We start from the raw sequence: 17386 nt of genomic DNA on the forward strand, positions 1-17386 counted from the left end.
TTTTCAGTCATATTTGATATAGATATTTTTATAACAACTGAAAGTAGTTACTTGATTGTGCTATGTTCACAATCAAGTAACTGTGATTGTGTTAGATTTATGATTAAATGCCCCTTCAGTCATTTTATCCTCCTCTGGTCAAGCAGGAAATTCTTATTAAAATTTCACTAAAGGGGTGCTGTGGTGGCACAGGGGCAAAGCACGACCCACATATTGAGGCCTTAGTCCTCGTGGCAGTGGTCACAGGTTCGATTCCCAGCCTGGCAACATTTGCCGCATGTCTTCCCCTTCTCTCATTACCCTAGTTCCTGTCGAACTACTTTCAAATAAAGGCCACTAGAGCCAACAAAACCTTTAAAAAAAAAAAGTTGCAGTAATCAGCAGGTTAATTATTAAATCTCTATTTAATGGAAATGACAAAACAAAAACATGTTTCAGCACTAAAAGTATAAAACAGAGAGAAATTCATTATTACTTTGGATTGGTCATAGTAGTTTGCGTCAAAAAGAAAAAAATAAATAATTGGCTAATAATTGACTGGTTTTACGATTTTCAATCAGAATCCATTTAACGTGAGTGTGACAACATTCCCAGATCTAATGTCTGACTCTTGACACAAATCAAACGCTGCATTGAATCCGCCTTTGATAAACAACTTGTTTATTTTAAACTTGATCAAAGTTGAAGGGCGCAGCCAGTTTGTCAGAAGCTGAGAAGCTTTTTTTTTTTTTTTAAGGGTTAACTCGTGTCAAGCTGCTGCTGCTGCCAGTCAAATTTAGCAGGCTGCTGCTCTGGAGCGTTCAGCAGGGAGTTAACGCACTAGCAGGAAGGGAAGACCTCAGCAATTATGTTCGTGAAGAAAATGTCACCGTGCTTCAGTTTGCTAAAGCCATTTTGAGTCGCTCCTTTCACAGTGAGAGAAAAAAATGATATATTCTACAGTGGAAAACTATTCCAGGCGCCTGCCGATTTTTCCAGTAATTCCTACCCCAGTTGCTATGAAGTCACACTGTGCAACGCTCAGCAAAGTATATATATATTAAAAAAATACAAAAATTAAAAATTCCCACTAAAAACCCAAACATACATCTGAGAGTCTGAGGGTCGTTTAACATGTAAATTTGATTGGAACAAGCCTGAGTGAAGCAGACCGTTTGTGGAAAGAGGTGATGCTTTAACAGCCCCGTGTTTGGTCAGCGGCAGTTTGGCAGCAGTCGTTTAATTTCTCACACCCAGGAAGACGCTGATGATTAGGGCGAGTTTCTTTTTGTTTTCTTTCTTTCTTTTTTGAAGCAGTCAAATGCTAACAAACCTAGCGTAGAGAACGAAAGCAGCAGCGTGTCCAGGTGTGGGCCAAAATCCCAAATCCTCCACGATGATGCAGCAGACTAGTAAGATCCTGCAGAGAGCGGCCACTTCAAGGTGTTGCTACTAGAAGGGCTGCATTGTGGGTTCTTTATTGTAATTTAAATACAAAAAATTACGATAATACACTTTTTTAAGTGTTTTTTTTGTTTGTTTGTTTGTTTTTTTTTTTGCCTAAAACATTTTTTAGAAAGAAAGAGGTGGTGATTGTTGGGGGTTTTTATGTGTTTGTTTGTATTTTTGACAAAATCTCTTTTGGCAAAAAAATGTTATTTTAAGAAGGTGATGATATGATTTGTAAATGATGTAAACAGCCCAGTGTAATGTGCCATTTAATGTTCAACTTATCTCAATTAAAATCCTGGTAAGGAAAACAAACATGTTTTAAACAACCGTATAATGGAGTGTAAGCTTGTTTTAATCCATGACTGTGTGTCTGAATCATTTTGGCAGTCATGTCTGGCCAAAAATTCAGTTCTGCAACAGACTTTCAACAAAATACGCCAATGTGTTTTGTTTTTCATGAGAGAGGATGTTTTGTTTTCAAGTTAGTTTTAAAGTCACGTTTTAAAACGTCATCCCACGCGTTGAGGATTTCACCAAACGGTGTTCAATCCACAAACACTAAAACTGAAAGACTGCAAACCCCAAGAAATATTCTTTTGCAACACATGATCAATAACCGGAGGTTGCCGCTGGTGCAACCCACGAAGAAGAAGACAACAGGAAGTAGTTGGAGCGTGTGTTTTTTTTTTTTTTTTTATGATCTATTGCGTGAACTAACTTATTCACCTGTGATATTAATTGCGTTTCTTGTTTTATGGACCTTCACACCTGCAGCTTTCACTGCAGCTAAATGAGGTTCTATAAAGTGTTGACTCAGGAGGGCTGAGGCCGTCCTTTTCAGATTCACATAAAACCTGTAAATGGTTTTCTATTTGCATTAAAGCTTGGCACTACGTTCTCTTGGCCTCTTTCATAAAAAAATCTCAATAAAATGCTGTGAAGACGCAAGTATCGTTAATATTTTTGTGAAGTTTTGTTTTGGTAGCGATTAAATGTACATTCCTAAAGCTCTTTGTTAACATTAATAAAGGTGGAAACTTTTCCTTGTCCTTCCGTCTCCACAGGACTCCTGTCATTGCCGGTGGGATCTTCGTCATGGACAAGAGCTGGTTCAACCATCTGGGCCAGTACGACACTCATATGGACATCTGGGGCGGGGAGAACTTTGGTGAGCATTTCTTCTGCCGTTGTTTGTTTTTGGGTTTGTTTGTTTTTTAATGGGAGTCTTTCCAGTAAGCTGACTTTAATTTTAGTGGATCTTTTTCATTGATCTTGTGCATTCAAAGAAATAGTTGAGACCAAAGCACCAGACAGAAGATTTTTACCATCCAGGTTTTGGTAGAAAAGAGAAAAATGCTAAATCACCCAAATATAAATTTATGAAGTCATTTTATTATAATGCAATTAATTGATTTATGACTTATTGCGACAGACCTACCAATATACACTGAGATATTATAGGCAGGAATAGGATGCTACATTTAAAGTAGCAGAAAAAATCATTACTTCAAAAGCATTACGTTGACATGTATTGCTATGCATATAAATCAGTAGTTTGTTGCACAGTCATTATTTTAAGTAGAACAGATTACAACTCAGTGACATGTCTGCAGAAAGGTCAGGTTTCTGTTAGGTTTATTTCTACATATAGGCTGCCACAATAACTAATGTTGCTGGACGATAAATTGTAATGAAGCATGCCTATAACGCATGAAATGATGAAAGAAAGAAAAAAGTGAAAATACCTTTCAGTCTGGACTCATTTGGAAGCTGCGCACATTTATAGCCCACCATCCGTGGAACTAGGAAAAGAGAAAAGTATCAACTGCGATAAACTTCACAACGGTAAAAATCTGTTTTGCGTCTGCTCTCCATGAGCCCCAGCTGGGGGAATTCAGCCAGAGGGATTTTATGATGACGCAGTCTTTTGGTTGTTGGTTTAAAATAAATCAGATTGATAAAACCGTGCCCGTCCTCGCGCAGAGCTGTCGTTCCGAGTCTGGATGTGCGGAGGAAGTCTGGAGATCCTTCCCTGTAGCCGCGTGGGTCACGTGTTCAGGAAACGCCACCCGTACGACTTCCCAGAGGGCAACGCTCTTACCTACATCAAGTGAGTGAGTGGGCTGGCTGTTTACCTGCAGCATCGTTTGAGAACCGCCAACACGCTTAATTCTGTGATTCTCTCCCATAGTATTACACGACACATGGAGTTAGATGTGAATAAACACGTCAGCTGACACATTTGAATACTTTTGACACATTTTACATGTGTTTTCATGATGAATGAGCTGTAAAACCTGTTTATTCCTCATCTTGAATGTGCTGGGGGGGGAGTTGTTAGCAATTGAAGGCAAAGAGGGAAAGACAGTAAGTCTTTTAAAAGAAAACTGGTCTTTAAAAGGATAACTAAGTAAGATGAGAATGTTTTGATCTTTGAATGTTTTGTGTCTAATTATTGGTTTTATTTGACTCGGAGTGCTTATGTAGTTTTGTGTAGTGTTGTTCTGTGCAATGCAGTCAATCAATTTTCATTTGGGCAAATCCTGAACCTTCACTAGCCAGTTGAAAATCAAAAAATCCAATCTTTTTGTGTTCAGTAAAAGCAGCATACATAACCGCTAGTGGATCAAGCTGACAGCTAACAGCTTCTTTATGGTGTTGACATTTTTACAGAGTGAAATAGACTCAAACTTTGATTATATTGTGTCAGTGAAGTATTTAAAAATAAAGCCAAAGAAATCTTAGTGATGTCAAAAACTTTTAAAAACAAAATTGTTTTCTAAAACGTGTCGAGATGCGTCTGCGGTTTATTCAATCTACAAGAGAGAGCAAAACTTTAAGCATTCACAAAGAGGCTAAAATGAAAACAAAAAGGTTAGATGGAATATCGACTAAGAGCAATGGACAATCATTTCTGGAGTAAACACACAGAGAGCTCTGTTTGTGTGATGCTAGTCATGCTAACAATGCTAATCGCCAATTAAAAAACAACCGGTTAAAAGAGTGAACACCAAAATTGAGTTGACAGAAAGCTTTGTCTTATATTTACTAAAATTAGATTTTTCTTACCCCCAGGGAATACACACATAGAGTTGTGTTTCTTGTTTTGGTCATGCTAGCTATGCTAACTGTGATAAAAACAATTTTAAAAAATTCTACAGACTTCACATTTTAAACAGCAAACTGGTTTTTTTTGTTATTAAATGAAATAATAAAATAAAATAAGAAACTCGTAAATAAATAAATATAATCAGGAAAACTGTTTTAAATATACAAAACCCTTATGCATTTGCTGACCTATCATACATAATACGATGTCACTTCCACTCCTATCCTAAATAATTATTGGCCGGTCACAGCAGGAACACTAGAAAATGTATTTTGCATTTTGTTTTTACATATATCATCCATATAAATATAATATTAACTCTTTAAACCAGAAACTTTAATAATCTAAAATTGGTTTTGGCAAAATTTGACATATGTCAGAAAATGGCCACCTGACTCTGATTGGTGCATTTCTACTTCTGTTCTTCCTGCTAATTTCTCATCTGTCGCTCATATAAACTAAAAATCTAAATTCTCAAAGTGAAATGGAGCAGATGACATCAACAGTCAAGTCTACATGGATGATTCTTATTTTTTCACCATTTAGAGTTAATGTAGGCATGAAACATAGATCATCTCTGAATCCCAAATCCACATGTTGGAAATCGACCACAAAAATGTTTGTTCTGGAAGCTTTTTCCAAATTAAATCACTTGTTCTAAGTTGCTAAAATACCCACAAATCTAACATTGTTCGTACAGCAAGATTTTCTCTCTGATGGAGCCGGGGGGGTTTATTTATTTATTTTCTATGTCCGGAGGCTCCCCTGTCCTACACTGTCATTAAAGCTGACTGCAGGAATCCCAGCAGCACTCTAATCATGGCATCTAAGCAGGTGTTGTGTCTGTGCCGACGCAGGAACACCCGACGGGCCGCCGAGGTGTGGATGGACGAGTATAAACAGTACTACTACTCTGCACGGCCATCTGCTCAGGGCAAAGCCTTTGGCAGGTTTGTCTCTTGGAATTTTTCCCCCTCAGTGTGTCTGCGTGGGTGTGTGTGTGTGTGTGTGTATGGCACAGCGTGAAGACAGCCGCCCAAAAATAGGACTGGTAATGTTTCACACAAGTCGGACTCATTTTAGTCAGGCGAGCTACACTTTAAAAAAAAAATGCTAACAGTCACGCTTTTTGAAAGGACTGACCTAAATCTGATGTGTGATGAGCAATTATTTACTATTTATATGTATGTATGTGTATACGAACATTTTTCAGAGTACTTTTACCAACCTCAGCTGTTTCTAAAGACAGACTGACGAAAATCGGTTTCTCCATATTTGAGCGTAAACGTTTGATAATGTTAAGTCGTCTTGGTGGTTGATTTGCATTTTTCTGTTTTCTAATGCTTTCCATTATGTATCCCTGTCATTGTCCATGATTTTCCTTGTTTCTTTTCTCTCTCTCTCTGTTTTTGTTTTGTTTTTCATCTTGAAGCATTGCAGACCGCTTGACGCTGCGCCGGAAACTGAACTGCAAACCTTTCCGTTGGTACATGGAGAACGTCTACCCCGAGCTGAGGTGGGATGGTTTAGTAAAGGAAAGATTTCGTGTCGTCTCGTCTGCATTTGGTTTTGTAGGTGGAAAATAAAATCAGAGTTGAAAGTCTGTGAGCTAAGTAAGAGTAAATTCTGTTATTTTTTTTAAGGCGTTTTCTGAGCTATGAGGAAAAACCCACATGGGACTCACAATCTTAGGTTTTTCTCTACTGAGAGACGTGAAACAAAAGAGGAAGGGAGAGGCTTTCCTGATTTATTTAAGATGTTACGTTTCTTCTCAGTGTTTTTTGCTTTTACTTTTAGATATTTCTTTAAAATATATTAAGAACTCCAGCTAATGTCAACAAACATGCACCACAGCTCTGGAAAAAAAATGAAGAGCCCACTGCACTGAACCCCATTGAAAACCTCGTGGTTATTCCACCAAATCATGATTTCTGAACTCTTCCTGCGTTAAAACATTTCTAAATGTCTAAATGTTTCTAAATGAATATGAACCTGTTTTCTTTGCATTATTTGAGATCTGAAAGCACTGCATCTTTTTTCGTATTTAGACCATTTCTCATTCTATGCAAATAAATATTAAATCTTTGCTTGGAATTTCGGAGACATGTTGTCAGAAGTTCATAGAATAAAAGAACGATCTTCATTTTACTCAAACATGTACAGTACAGACCAAAAGTTTGGACACACCTTTTAATTCAATGAGTTTCCTTTATTTTCATGACTATTGACATTGTAGATTCACACTGAAGGCATCAAAACTATGAATAACATGTGGAAATATGCACTAAACAAAAAAGTGTAAAACAACTGAAAATACCCCTTATATTCTAGTTTCTTCAAAGTAGCAACCTTTTGCTGTGATTACTGCTTTGCACACACTCTGCATTTTCTTGATGAGCTTCAAGAGGTCGTCACCTGAAATGGTTTTCACTTCATAGGTCAACCTGCCCTGTCAGGTTAATAAGTGGGATTTCTTGCCTTATAAATAGTCATGAAAATAAAGAAAACCCATAGAATTAGAAGGTGTGTCCAAACGTTTGGTCTGTACTGTACCTATAAAAAGTAAAATGACAGAAACCGATCATTTTAAATGGTCTCTTAATTTTCTCCAGAGCTGTATATCATATTTATGACAGTTTTGAGCAGTTCTGCCTCCACATGAATATAAATGGTTTCCTTTTTGCGGTTATGAATCAACATTTACACTTCCTTGCAAACACATTCACTTTTTGTCACATTAGAACTACAAATTTCAATGTATTTTGTTGGGATTTTATGGTGTATCCAAGAATAAACATACTTAATTTTGAAAAACATAAGATATTTTTTAAAAATTCTAATCTGAAAAGTGTGTCTGGCATTTATATCTAGGCTTTGAAATCCTTTCGAAGTTTTTTTCAGATTGTCGCTGAAGCCTAAGAGATGGAGTGAGTCAAATCAACCCTTTATTTAATTTTTGGAGAAAAAACCAATACAGACATAGCTGAATTTCCCTTGACATAACTTTATTTCTGAGCCTTTATTTTTACTGCCTGGTATATTCAAAATAATTGAATTAGCCTGGAAAAAGTAATCGTATAACTCCAAAGAGGTTAGCAACCCACCAAGCTCAAAATCAGTCACCCAGATGTAACCAATTTCAGATGGGAACTTTTGAATTGATTCATGTCGGGATCTCAGGAGCTTATGCTGTTGACCTCTTCCCCACTGCATGTGCTCCAAATAACTGGACTCTTACAGAGTAACCGTATATGTCCAGAAGAGCTGGCTGTAACAAGACACAGTACTTGTGGAGCGAAGCAATTACTCTGTACAGCTATCCATCACCGGAGTCAATCTGCTCTTTATTGTTTGTAATAAGATCGTTTCATCAGCCTCCCTCCTCGCCGTCTCCGGTTCCCGCAGGGTCCCTGAGCAGGAAGCCGTGTCCAGTGTGCTGAAACAAGCTGGCATGTGTCTGGAGACCCGTGGGAGGGACGGCCTCGGACTGGCGGAGTGCCGCGGCGCCGGAACCAACAGGCCGCAGTCGCAGGTCAGGAGACCAGGGATGCTTTCTAAAAGTACTTTGTAGTTTTAGTTTCAGCTTCAATGGGATAGTATAATTGACTTCTGTTCCCTCATCAAAAACAGACCTGGAGTGTTGCCGTGGTTCTTTCATGCATGTTTGAGAAATACTTTAATCTCCAACGGCAACCATTCAACTGTGCAAAACGCCTGGGTGGACCTAGCTCCCCCTTCGAGGACGTAGCTCCTCCTCAGAGCTGAATTTTATTAGCTTCCGCCTTACAAATCAGCTCTCCCACGCAACTCACCAACTCAGCTCTTTCAGACTAGCCAGCAGCAATTAGCAAACACCTGGTGGAACTGCACACCTGTTGAGCTCTTGATACTTCTCAGTTCAACACTGGTAAAAACGCTGTTAAAGGGTTAATAGAGAAGCCATGTTGTGATGACTTCCTAAAGGCAGAGTTTCAGAAAGAGCCTTTAGGAGACAGCAACCCAGTTTCGACATGTTAAATTACAAAGTCAAATTTCTTTGAAGTCATGTTTGATATGTACAGCATTTTTATAACAACTGGAGCAAAAATAGTTACTTTTTTGTGCAATAAAATGGCACTGTGTCTGGAAAATACATAATACTGCCTGTTTAAAATATAACATATGGTTCCAGTGAAATTATTTTCATTTAGATTATTTTTTTTATACATTTTCAGGTCAAAATATGGCGAAACAATTTCATTTCAATTCAGTTTAATTTGCCTGAGAGAAACAAAACTGCTGTTTTGTCAGGGGGGAAGAAAAAGGAGAGTAGCAGCACTGAACCGTATTCATGTCGGTTCAGTTCAGCTGATTGATTGAAGGAACCTGCTGTGGTCAGAGTCAATATTTCCAGGACATTTCTGACACTTCATATTTGTCATAGGTCAGCTTTGGGAGTGAGTCGGCTAAATCAACCTTCCACAGACCACTGACGAAAGCTCTGGACCAAGAAACGTCCTCACGGTTCCTTCACAATAAAAGATTCGATCCTATACATGTGACACTGTAGCATACACAGCTTTACCAGCAGCTAATCTCTGCTATCATGCAGGTTATGGAAAATATGTAGGGCAACACATGTTATTTACCACAAGTCAATAACAATAGACATGTGATCAATATCATTGGATTATGTGGATGATAGAATATTTATTAATTTCACTGAACTCCGGTCCAGAACCACACGGCATTCTGGGGGATGGAGGCAGAATACAGGTTGCAGCTGTTCAACCTCTCACGGCTGGCTCATGGTGGCATCTACTAATTCACTTTAGTGAGTTAGTTGAGGCTAACTCACTGATGTTAGTTGTTGCCACGTAACTCTTTGGTTACCAAGCAACAACCTGTTGAGTAACATGCGCAGCAGCTGTTTCAGGTTTTGCCACTGTGCCTCATAATTGCTTGAAAATACAAAAGCAAAGGTGGGGAGTATAAACTGTGGATGAAATAATATTTCAGATATTTAAAATAATATTTCAGATATTTGAAACAAAAAACCGAATCACTAATTATTGATATCAATAAATATATCCTGATACATTTTTCTGTCATATCGTCTAGCCATATGGAAAATTTCGTGACATAAACTTTTAAACGCTGATATACCACATATTCCACACATAGGCACCCCTGCTGTGGAAGTGAGACAAGGGCAATTGAAAAGTCACAACAGTCTCATGCTACTCCATGCAACTGCTCTGTCTGCGCTGATGAAGAATTACTCACTTCTGCATGCTGAATGCTTAGAGTGGCTCCAGCTGACGGCTGCTGAACCTGTGATGAATTTAGCTAATCATTTGAAAACTTTTAAAAGCATTCAACTTTCATTCTCAGATGTTTAGTTGATCGTTAATGATGTAACAGAACTTGAGCTAATTTCTTAACATTTAGATGCACACAACATGCTATGTTTATATATGCCAATATACATGGAAGGATAGGAAACTGTGACAGCAGCTTTAACTTCATAGAAAGTCTCTACAGTACAGTGGGAAATTATTTTTCTTTAAAACTTCAATTATTATTGGAACTTGTAATGTTTTACTTTAAACGAGCCGTTAGTGAGAAAAATATATATTCCCCTCTGAACTCAAGCTGACATTGCCTGGTGTCCACATCCTCAACTGGTTTCTGGGTTTTGCAGAAGTGGGAGCTGGTGGAGCCGCTGATTCGGCAGCAGGACCTGTGCCTGGCTATTTCTGCCTTCACAGCAGGGTCAAAGGTCAAGATGGAACTCTGTAACTCCAAAGAGCCCAGACAGGTAAGGCAAAGAAACACGTTTTAGTTAAGGATCTAAGTACTACATGTGGCAATTAATCACTTTATCCTACATTCCAACATGCATGCACCTCCCAGAAACAGGTTTTTATTGATACCAAAGGTATTTTTTGTGAAATGGTTTCAGAAAGTGAAGTCGTTCAGAAAACAAAACTGCCAATATTGGGTCAAAGATAATCTGCTAAACACAGCAGCTGTGTTAAAATGACTATTTCAAAGACCTACGTTGTTAAGTCGTGAATTAGCAATGATAACCCAGGTCCGGTTACTGGAAAGCGTGTAAAATCAAAGAATTACTTCGATATGGTACATGTCTAATGACGCGAAGTGGGCCACGCTGTTTCTTAAAAATGACCTTGTAAGAACAACTTTTTTGCATTGACTCAACTTAAATAGCTCAACTCATCAATCTTTTTTTTATCCAAAAGTCACACTGCTTGTGTAAGACGACTACAAACAAGTAGATGAGAATTGGCTTTTATTTAACAGAATGTTCTGTTATACAGTGCAAACCACGGGAAAGTGGTGATCAACTTTCACAGGTGTTGAATTGCTCCATTACAATACATATAGGCCGTCACAAAGGAAGCCAGAACAAAATTTAAACCCAGTTGCCAAAACCGTTCATGACTAACAAGAACACCAAGTCCACCCAATGGTACAGAAATCAATTGTTCAACAGATATTTTTTGCCAAATGGATCAACTAAACAAAAAGAAAAAGAGAATTTTTTGACTATTTTGTAGTCACCAGTGAGTTAAATCATGAAGGGATTTTAGAAAAGAGGTAGTTTGACATCAGACGCTGAGCTGCCAAAGGACCCGTGTTGGACCCAGTGACCTTAGTTTGCTAATTCAGATCCTGGCAGAGTGATTTTATAAATGCGGCAGAGGAACAAGAGCTCTTGAAAAGTCCAGCCCCTCCTTGCTCATTCCTTGTTCTCATTTTCTTTCTTTTTTTTTTTTTTAAATGTTGAATGCGAACTTCCTACACGGACAGAGAGTTTGCTCTGTTTGTGATCGATGGACAACCTAACCGTGTGTGTGTGTGTGTGGACGTCTTCGGACTCCCTCCAGGTCTTCTTCCTTGGCCCGTCTCGATCCTTTCAGAGTTTTTTGGGAACATTTCCCCATCAGCAATCAACCACTCAATGCTGATGGAGACATTTGGCATCTTTGTCTCTTATTCCCTGGAAAGAAAGAAAAAGAAAGGGGGGAGGGAGAATTCTCCTCTCGACTGCGCTGATCTTTTTTCTGCGCGCCAGCGGACATGTCATCCATCACCGGCATTACTCGGGCTTTTCGTAATCTCTCTCCTGGAAAACGGTCTGGAACGTTTATGGCTTTTCTTTCTTGCTGTTCATAGTTTGTAGCCACTTTCTGTTGTTTTTTGGTTGGTTTTTTTTTAAATACCGGTCCATTCTGGGTGGTTTTCAGAAAATATTGTTTCTTTCTGCTTTGCAAAATTAAAGGCTGTGCATAAATGAAATTATTATAATTAAATCCAGTGCTGTGTAAAAGTCAGTAGATGCCGTCCCCTCCCTCCTCGTCTCTCTGCGTTTTGCTTCCAAGAAGCCACATTCTCTTGTAATCTTTTAAAGTGGTTTTCGTCAATAGATTTCTGGGCTGTCTGAAGGTCAGTTCAAGTTTTTCCTTTCAGATTTTTCACTACTCCTCCCCTGCATCTGACCCATTTCTTAGGAATATGCTTTTGTCTGTTAACCCTCCTAACACCGACCAATGAAGTAAACAAAGTAACTTGATAAAGTATTCATAACCCTTGAACTTTTTCACATTTTGTCATGTTAAACCAAAACTTGAATCTTTTTCTATTTTTTTTTTTTTTGAGGATTTTTGACAGACTAGCTTTAAGGAGAGCGCAGTCGTAAAGTAGAAGCAAAATGAATTTCTGGGTTTTTTTTCTTAAAGTTTTTTTGCTCTTTAAGGCTCAGAAATGGTCTTACTGGTTTTTTTGTTGTTTTTTTAGAACATTTCTGAGATGAATCTCAAACGTAGCTTTGAGTTAAGTTGTTTGTCGGAATATTGCCTTTTTTTGGACTATGCGCTCTGGTTAACGGTCAACCAATGACTAAATTAGTCAGTGATGATTTAAATAAAACCTATTCACGATTAATTCACGTCATCGTGGCTAATATGACTAATTGTGTTAAGCAAGATTAGTCATGATTAATACGATTAATCGTTTCAGCCCTACTCATATCAGTTGTAACTAACTGAAGTCAAATCATCAAATTATTCAATTATAGACTTTAAAAAATATATATTAGTATTGGTTTTGGTATCGGCAATATTAGCTGTGTCTTTACTCTGTATTGGGTCGATACCAAATTTCCCAGTATTGCTCACCTCTATTACATAACACATTATCCTACATGCAGCTTCCCCAGACCTGCACTGCATGTTCCATCATGTCACCAGCAGTCACAGCAGTGTCCCAGTTAAAGTTCATTTCCGTCTCTGGTTCTGCTGTCCAAACATGCCCGCTCCTCCAAACGGGTCACCCACCCCCCCACGCACCCGCTCCTGCAGCACTGCATATTTACTCTGACCGACACCCATCCACGGAGACACTTTCTCTGGGATTTTAAGATTAACCCCTTGCTCGGCTGCAGACGTCCTCCATGTGACTCCATAAATCTGTACTTAACACTCTCGTGCCTCCAGTTCAGCGCCTCTATCCACTTATCGATTGAGCTAAAAAAAGGAGGCAGACGCAGCGTCCTTTGTGGTCTGTGGTTCATGAGGAACAAACTGTCTCACTGTCTGCAGCTTCTGGCTCATTTTTCCCCGTCCAACCTGCTTCGCCGCTTTACGTGCCGAAGCTTTAAGGGGGGAAAACAGATTTGTGAAAAACTGAATCGTGTGGAGTCGAAGGAAAGTAATCACTCAGGAGTCATTTTTAGTGCATTGGTTGGAGCTACTGTGAGTGTTATCAAAAAAAGGTCTGGTAGTGGTGAAACAATGGCTTTGAGTCCCTTGTAAAGACGAGTAAAAACCTTAAAATAAATACATCTTTTATTGAATTATTTCACACCTTTAAAAAAATACAGCCCATGTTGAGAAACAAATGTTGATTGGGGGGGGAATCACCAGTGGGAAAAGTCTTAATAACCCTGCTGGCACGTCTGCACACTATGTGGCTCTCAGCATGCACTGTTGCTGCTGAATACACGTTGTTAAATGAAATGAGTTTATATCATTCTTTTCTGGTTACAATTAGGTACGATTTGTACCACATTCACCCAGTCACGTTCATACACCGATACGCAGACCAACGGGAAGTTTCAGGTCCACATTTAACAGGAGGAAGCAGGAATTGAACCCTGACCGTTCGGATTGCATGACACTTTGACTTCTACTCTACCCACTGACACAAGAGTGGCCACTAAAGCAATAAACAGTCAATAACGGCCCACTGTGGATTGCTGTCAGGCACCGTGGCAGCATCAAGCTAAAGTAGACCGTTGAAATTACTGGTGTATTACACAAAGTGGGTGGAATAATTTAGAATACCGACTATCTTCAAATTCTTTTACCAAATCAGTGAAGAAGATTTATATAAATTTGTATGTAGGCTTGTCACTGTAACTAATTTAGCTGGATAATAAATTGTCCCAGAAGTTATTATAATGAACAATAATGTTGTTTTGAGACCATTTTCAAGTTAACATCATGGCTAATGGCATAATAATGGAAGAACGCCTTCTTAAAGATCAATAAACTTTAAATTCTAATGAACGATTAACACTGGAACTGGAAGACATTTTAAATATCCAGAATTGTTATTTATTGGGTTTTACACATACCGTATTTTCCGCACTATAAGGCGCACCACATTATAAGGCGCACCTTCAATGAATGGCCTATATTAAAACTTTTTTTCATATATAAGGTGCGCCGCATTATAAGGCGCATAGAATAGAGGCTACAGTAGAGGCTGGGGTTACGTTATGCATCCATTAGATGGAGCTGTGATAAAGGGAATGTCAACAAAATAGTCAGAAAGGTCAGTCAAACTTTATTAATAGATTACAAACCAGCGTTCTGAAAACTCTGTTCGTTCCCAAAATGAATAAGCAGCTGTTGCTTCCTCCACTTCCGCACCATTGATTGGTTCATGTTAAATTCTCTGGCTGCTGCTCTATTCCCGTGTTCTACTGCGTCACTGATCGCTTTGAGCTTAAACTCTGCGTCGTCAGCGTGTCTCTTAATAGGAGCCATTTTGGGGTCTTTACACAAAACCCAGCGTGCACCGCTGGCTGCATCAGCGGCTGCTTTCCTCCGTTTCTTCTTCTACGGGGGAAAATGAAGTCGGCGGCTGCTTACCGTAGTTGTGAGACCTGTTGTGGCTCAATATTGGTCCATATATAAGGCGCACTGGATTATAAGGCGCACTGTCGGCTTTTGAGAAAATTGAAGGTTTTTAGGTGCGCCTTATAGTGCGGAAAATACGGTACATATTGATTGGGGTGGCCAACAATTTTTCCAGGGTTGGCCATGGCCCCCCTAGGCCCACCCAGTTGGGTCGCCACTGCCTCCATAAAAATAAAAACATGGCTGAAACAAGGACACAGTTTGATCCCAAACACACACAAACACTAGTTTTTGGAATAAAATATGCAGGCTAACATTAACCTTTTGGAACAATTCAGATTTTAAGCTTGTTGAAAACCTTAGAATAATGCTTAAGAGCTGAGCCTGTACCAGTTAACCAACAAATTTAAATGAGTTTGTTCAATTCTGCTAAGAAAAATGCAGCCAGAATTATCCCAAAAGCTTATTGATGGCCCCTAAAAACGGTTTGCTCGGGAACATTTAGCCAGATATTGATCGTGGTATCTATAATTAAGCCTGCTTGTATATTTTAGGCACACTATGAATGGAATAGTGAGAAGAGGGGCGAAACAAATAAATCCCACTACTTCCCAAAATGACAATTAGTATCCACAGATGCCATCCAAAACAAACTGTCCCCTTCCTGCTGCTGCTGGGCGGCACAGCTGGATGCTCTGTGACTTTTCCACTCCGCAAACTGTTAGTCAGTAATTCACGCGATTACTCTAATCCAAGTCTGAGTCAGGCTACATTACTCACTACTAACATGAACCTTCTGTGCTTACACACACACACACACGCCCACACACACACACACCATGGAACACAAACCGGAAAAGCTCGCCAGGGTGTGTGTGCAGACTGAAACAGCATCTTTTTTTTTTTTTTGGTTTGTTTTTGTTTTGTTTTTTCTCTCGTCTTTGCAGAAGTGGAAGCCAAAAGGCCCGGCTCTTCAGCACGTGGTGAGCGGCCTCTGCCTGGACAGCCAGAGCACCAGCGGACCCCTGGTCATCGCACAGTGTCGCCCCCAGGTGGCCGGACAGTCGTGGGAGCCGCAAGTTCTCGTCTGAATGAGGAAGATCTGGAGTTGCTGAGGGACGGAAGAAGTAAAAAGAAAAAAAAGAAGGAGAAAAAAACTTAACTTTTCTGATGTCAACCTCTGGCTGCTCATTTTTAAAGCCTTGTTGAGGGGAAAAAAGAAAAAACCACCAGAGGTCTTGTGTGTACAGTGCTCTCCGTCCTTTCCGGGAGGCTGCAGATCTATGTATTCTTATATTTCCACTGAAAACGTTGCACATTTCACTTCTTCGTTTAAGTTTCTACGATCTGCTTTCGTTGGAAGCGATTTGACGAGTGCAAGCCGTTACTGTAGCAAGCGCGCCGAGCTGCACCTTCGATCATAGTCGCTGCTTTCGTAAAGCGGGGCAGTTTTAGCTGTATAGGCTCTAAAAAAATAAAATAAAAAAGAAAAAGAAAACAAGGAAGAAAAATGGGAGCTTTTTATCGCTGATTAGCAAAGCACTGTCAGGACATTATTTATTGTTTTGCACGGTCACACCCAAAGAATGTTTTATTTTTATTATTTCTTTCCCCTTTTGGTTCTCTCTATTAAAAAAAAAAATCTGTAAATATCTGAAACAGGTTATTGTTTTTTTTGTGTAAAGTAATCTATATGTGCTTTTAAAATTAAAACGTGGCTAAAGAGACAGTAGCATTGGAGCCGTTTGTAAAATAAGTTCCTTTGCTGCATAATTATACTGTTAATATTAAAAAAAAAACAAAATCACAATTGTGTGCTGTATTTTTCTTTTTTTTTTTTTTGCAAGTATGTGTAACATATTCTCTCTTTCTTCCATGTCTCTGTTCAAGACCGGCATCCCCGCAGCACAATACTGCCACCGCCATGTTTCACTGTGCTGCTGCCGTCTTCAGTTTTCTTCCACACATAAGCCGGAAATTTCTGTTTTTGTCTAATATTTGCAGTGTCCTGTTATACCAGTACAATTCAAAAAACAAAAATATTGCACAAAAGTGCAATATTTCTTCCCAGTCATTTCAGAAAGTGAAACACACCAAATGAGGCACGGCTATTCTAAAATTTAAAAAAAGAATATTTGAGGTGCTCCTGACTAGTAGGAGGAGCTGTGGATCAATGCAGCTCCTCCAGAGTCACCTTTGACCCCCTCCTTCCCCCTGTTTATTTTTCCAATTAATTCTCTCCTTTCCTGACAGTTTGGGCGACCATGTCTTGGTAGATTTCTACTGAGATCAAGTCACACAAAGTTAACTTCTGAAGGCAATTGATTAGATTTTATTCAGGGGTGCTATAGTAGAGTGGGCTTGATACAGAGAAACCCTCCAAACCATTTTAATTGGTGAAAACTTTCTAAAAAAAAAAAAACATGGAGAGGAGCAAAGACTTTTTCAAGGTAACACTCGATAAGGACGTAAAGACAAAGACTAGCTTTGTGTTTACTTAGCTAGTCTGAACAAGGCTAATTAGCCTCAACAATTAGCTAGTTTGTTCCAAATTAGCCAATAGTTTATTTTTCTCAAGATCCTAAAACAATTTTTTTTGTGCTTTTATTGAGTTTGGGGGTTAATCTACTTTTTTTTTTTTTTTCTTTTTACTCAGTTGTTAAATATCAGAGCTTCTCAGATAATTAATGGAGTT

The 17386-nt window shown here is 39.0% G+C and overlaps 1 protein-coding gene across 1 annotated transcript in view; it reads left to right on the top strand.

Annotated features, from left to right (window-relative positions):
* Positions 1–16498, top strand: part of galnt16 (UDP-N-acetyl-alpha-D-galactosamine:polypeptide N-acetylgalactosaminyltransferase 16) — a 51324-nt gene extending 34826 nt beyond the window's left edge. The window contains exons 9-15 of the mRNA XM_028001319.1: positions 2496–2599; positions 3415–3541; positions 5398–5490; positions 5973–6056; positions 7946–8072; positions 10224–10340; positions 15639–16498. Coding sequence (XP_027857120.1) covers positions 2496–2599; positions 3415–3541; positions 5398–5490; positions 5973–6056; positions 7946–8072; positions 10224–10340; positions 15639–15782 — 796 coding nt within the window. The 3' untranslated portion in view covers positions 15783–16498. The remainder of the gene's footprint in view (positions 1–2495; positions 2600–3414; positions 3542–5397; positions 5491–5972; positions 6057–7945; positions 8073–10223; positions 10341–15638) is intronic.
* The last annotated feature ends 888 nt before the right edge of the window (positions 16499–17386 follow it).

This window comes from Xiphophorus couchianus, chromosome 19, assembly GCF_001444195.1.
Source record: "Xiphophorus couchianus chromosome 19, X_couchianus-1.0, whole genome shotgun sequence".
Classification (NCBI taxonomy): domain Eukaryota; kingdom Metazoa; phylum Chordata; class Actinopteri; order Cyprinodontiformes; family Poeciliidae; genus Xiphophorus; species Xiphophorus couchianus.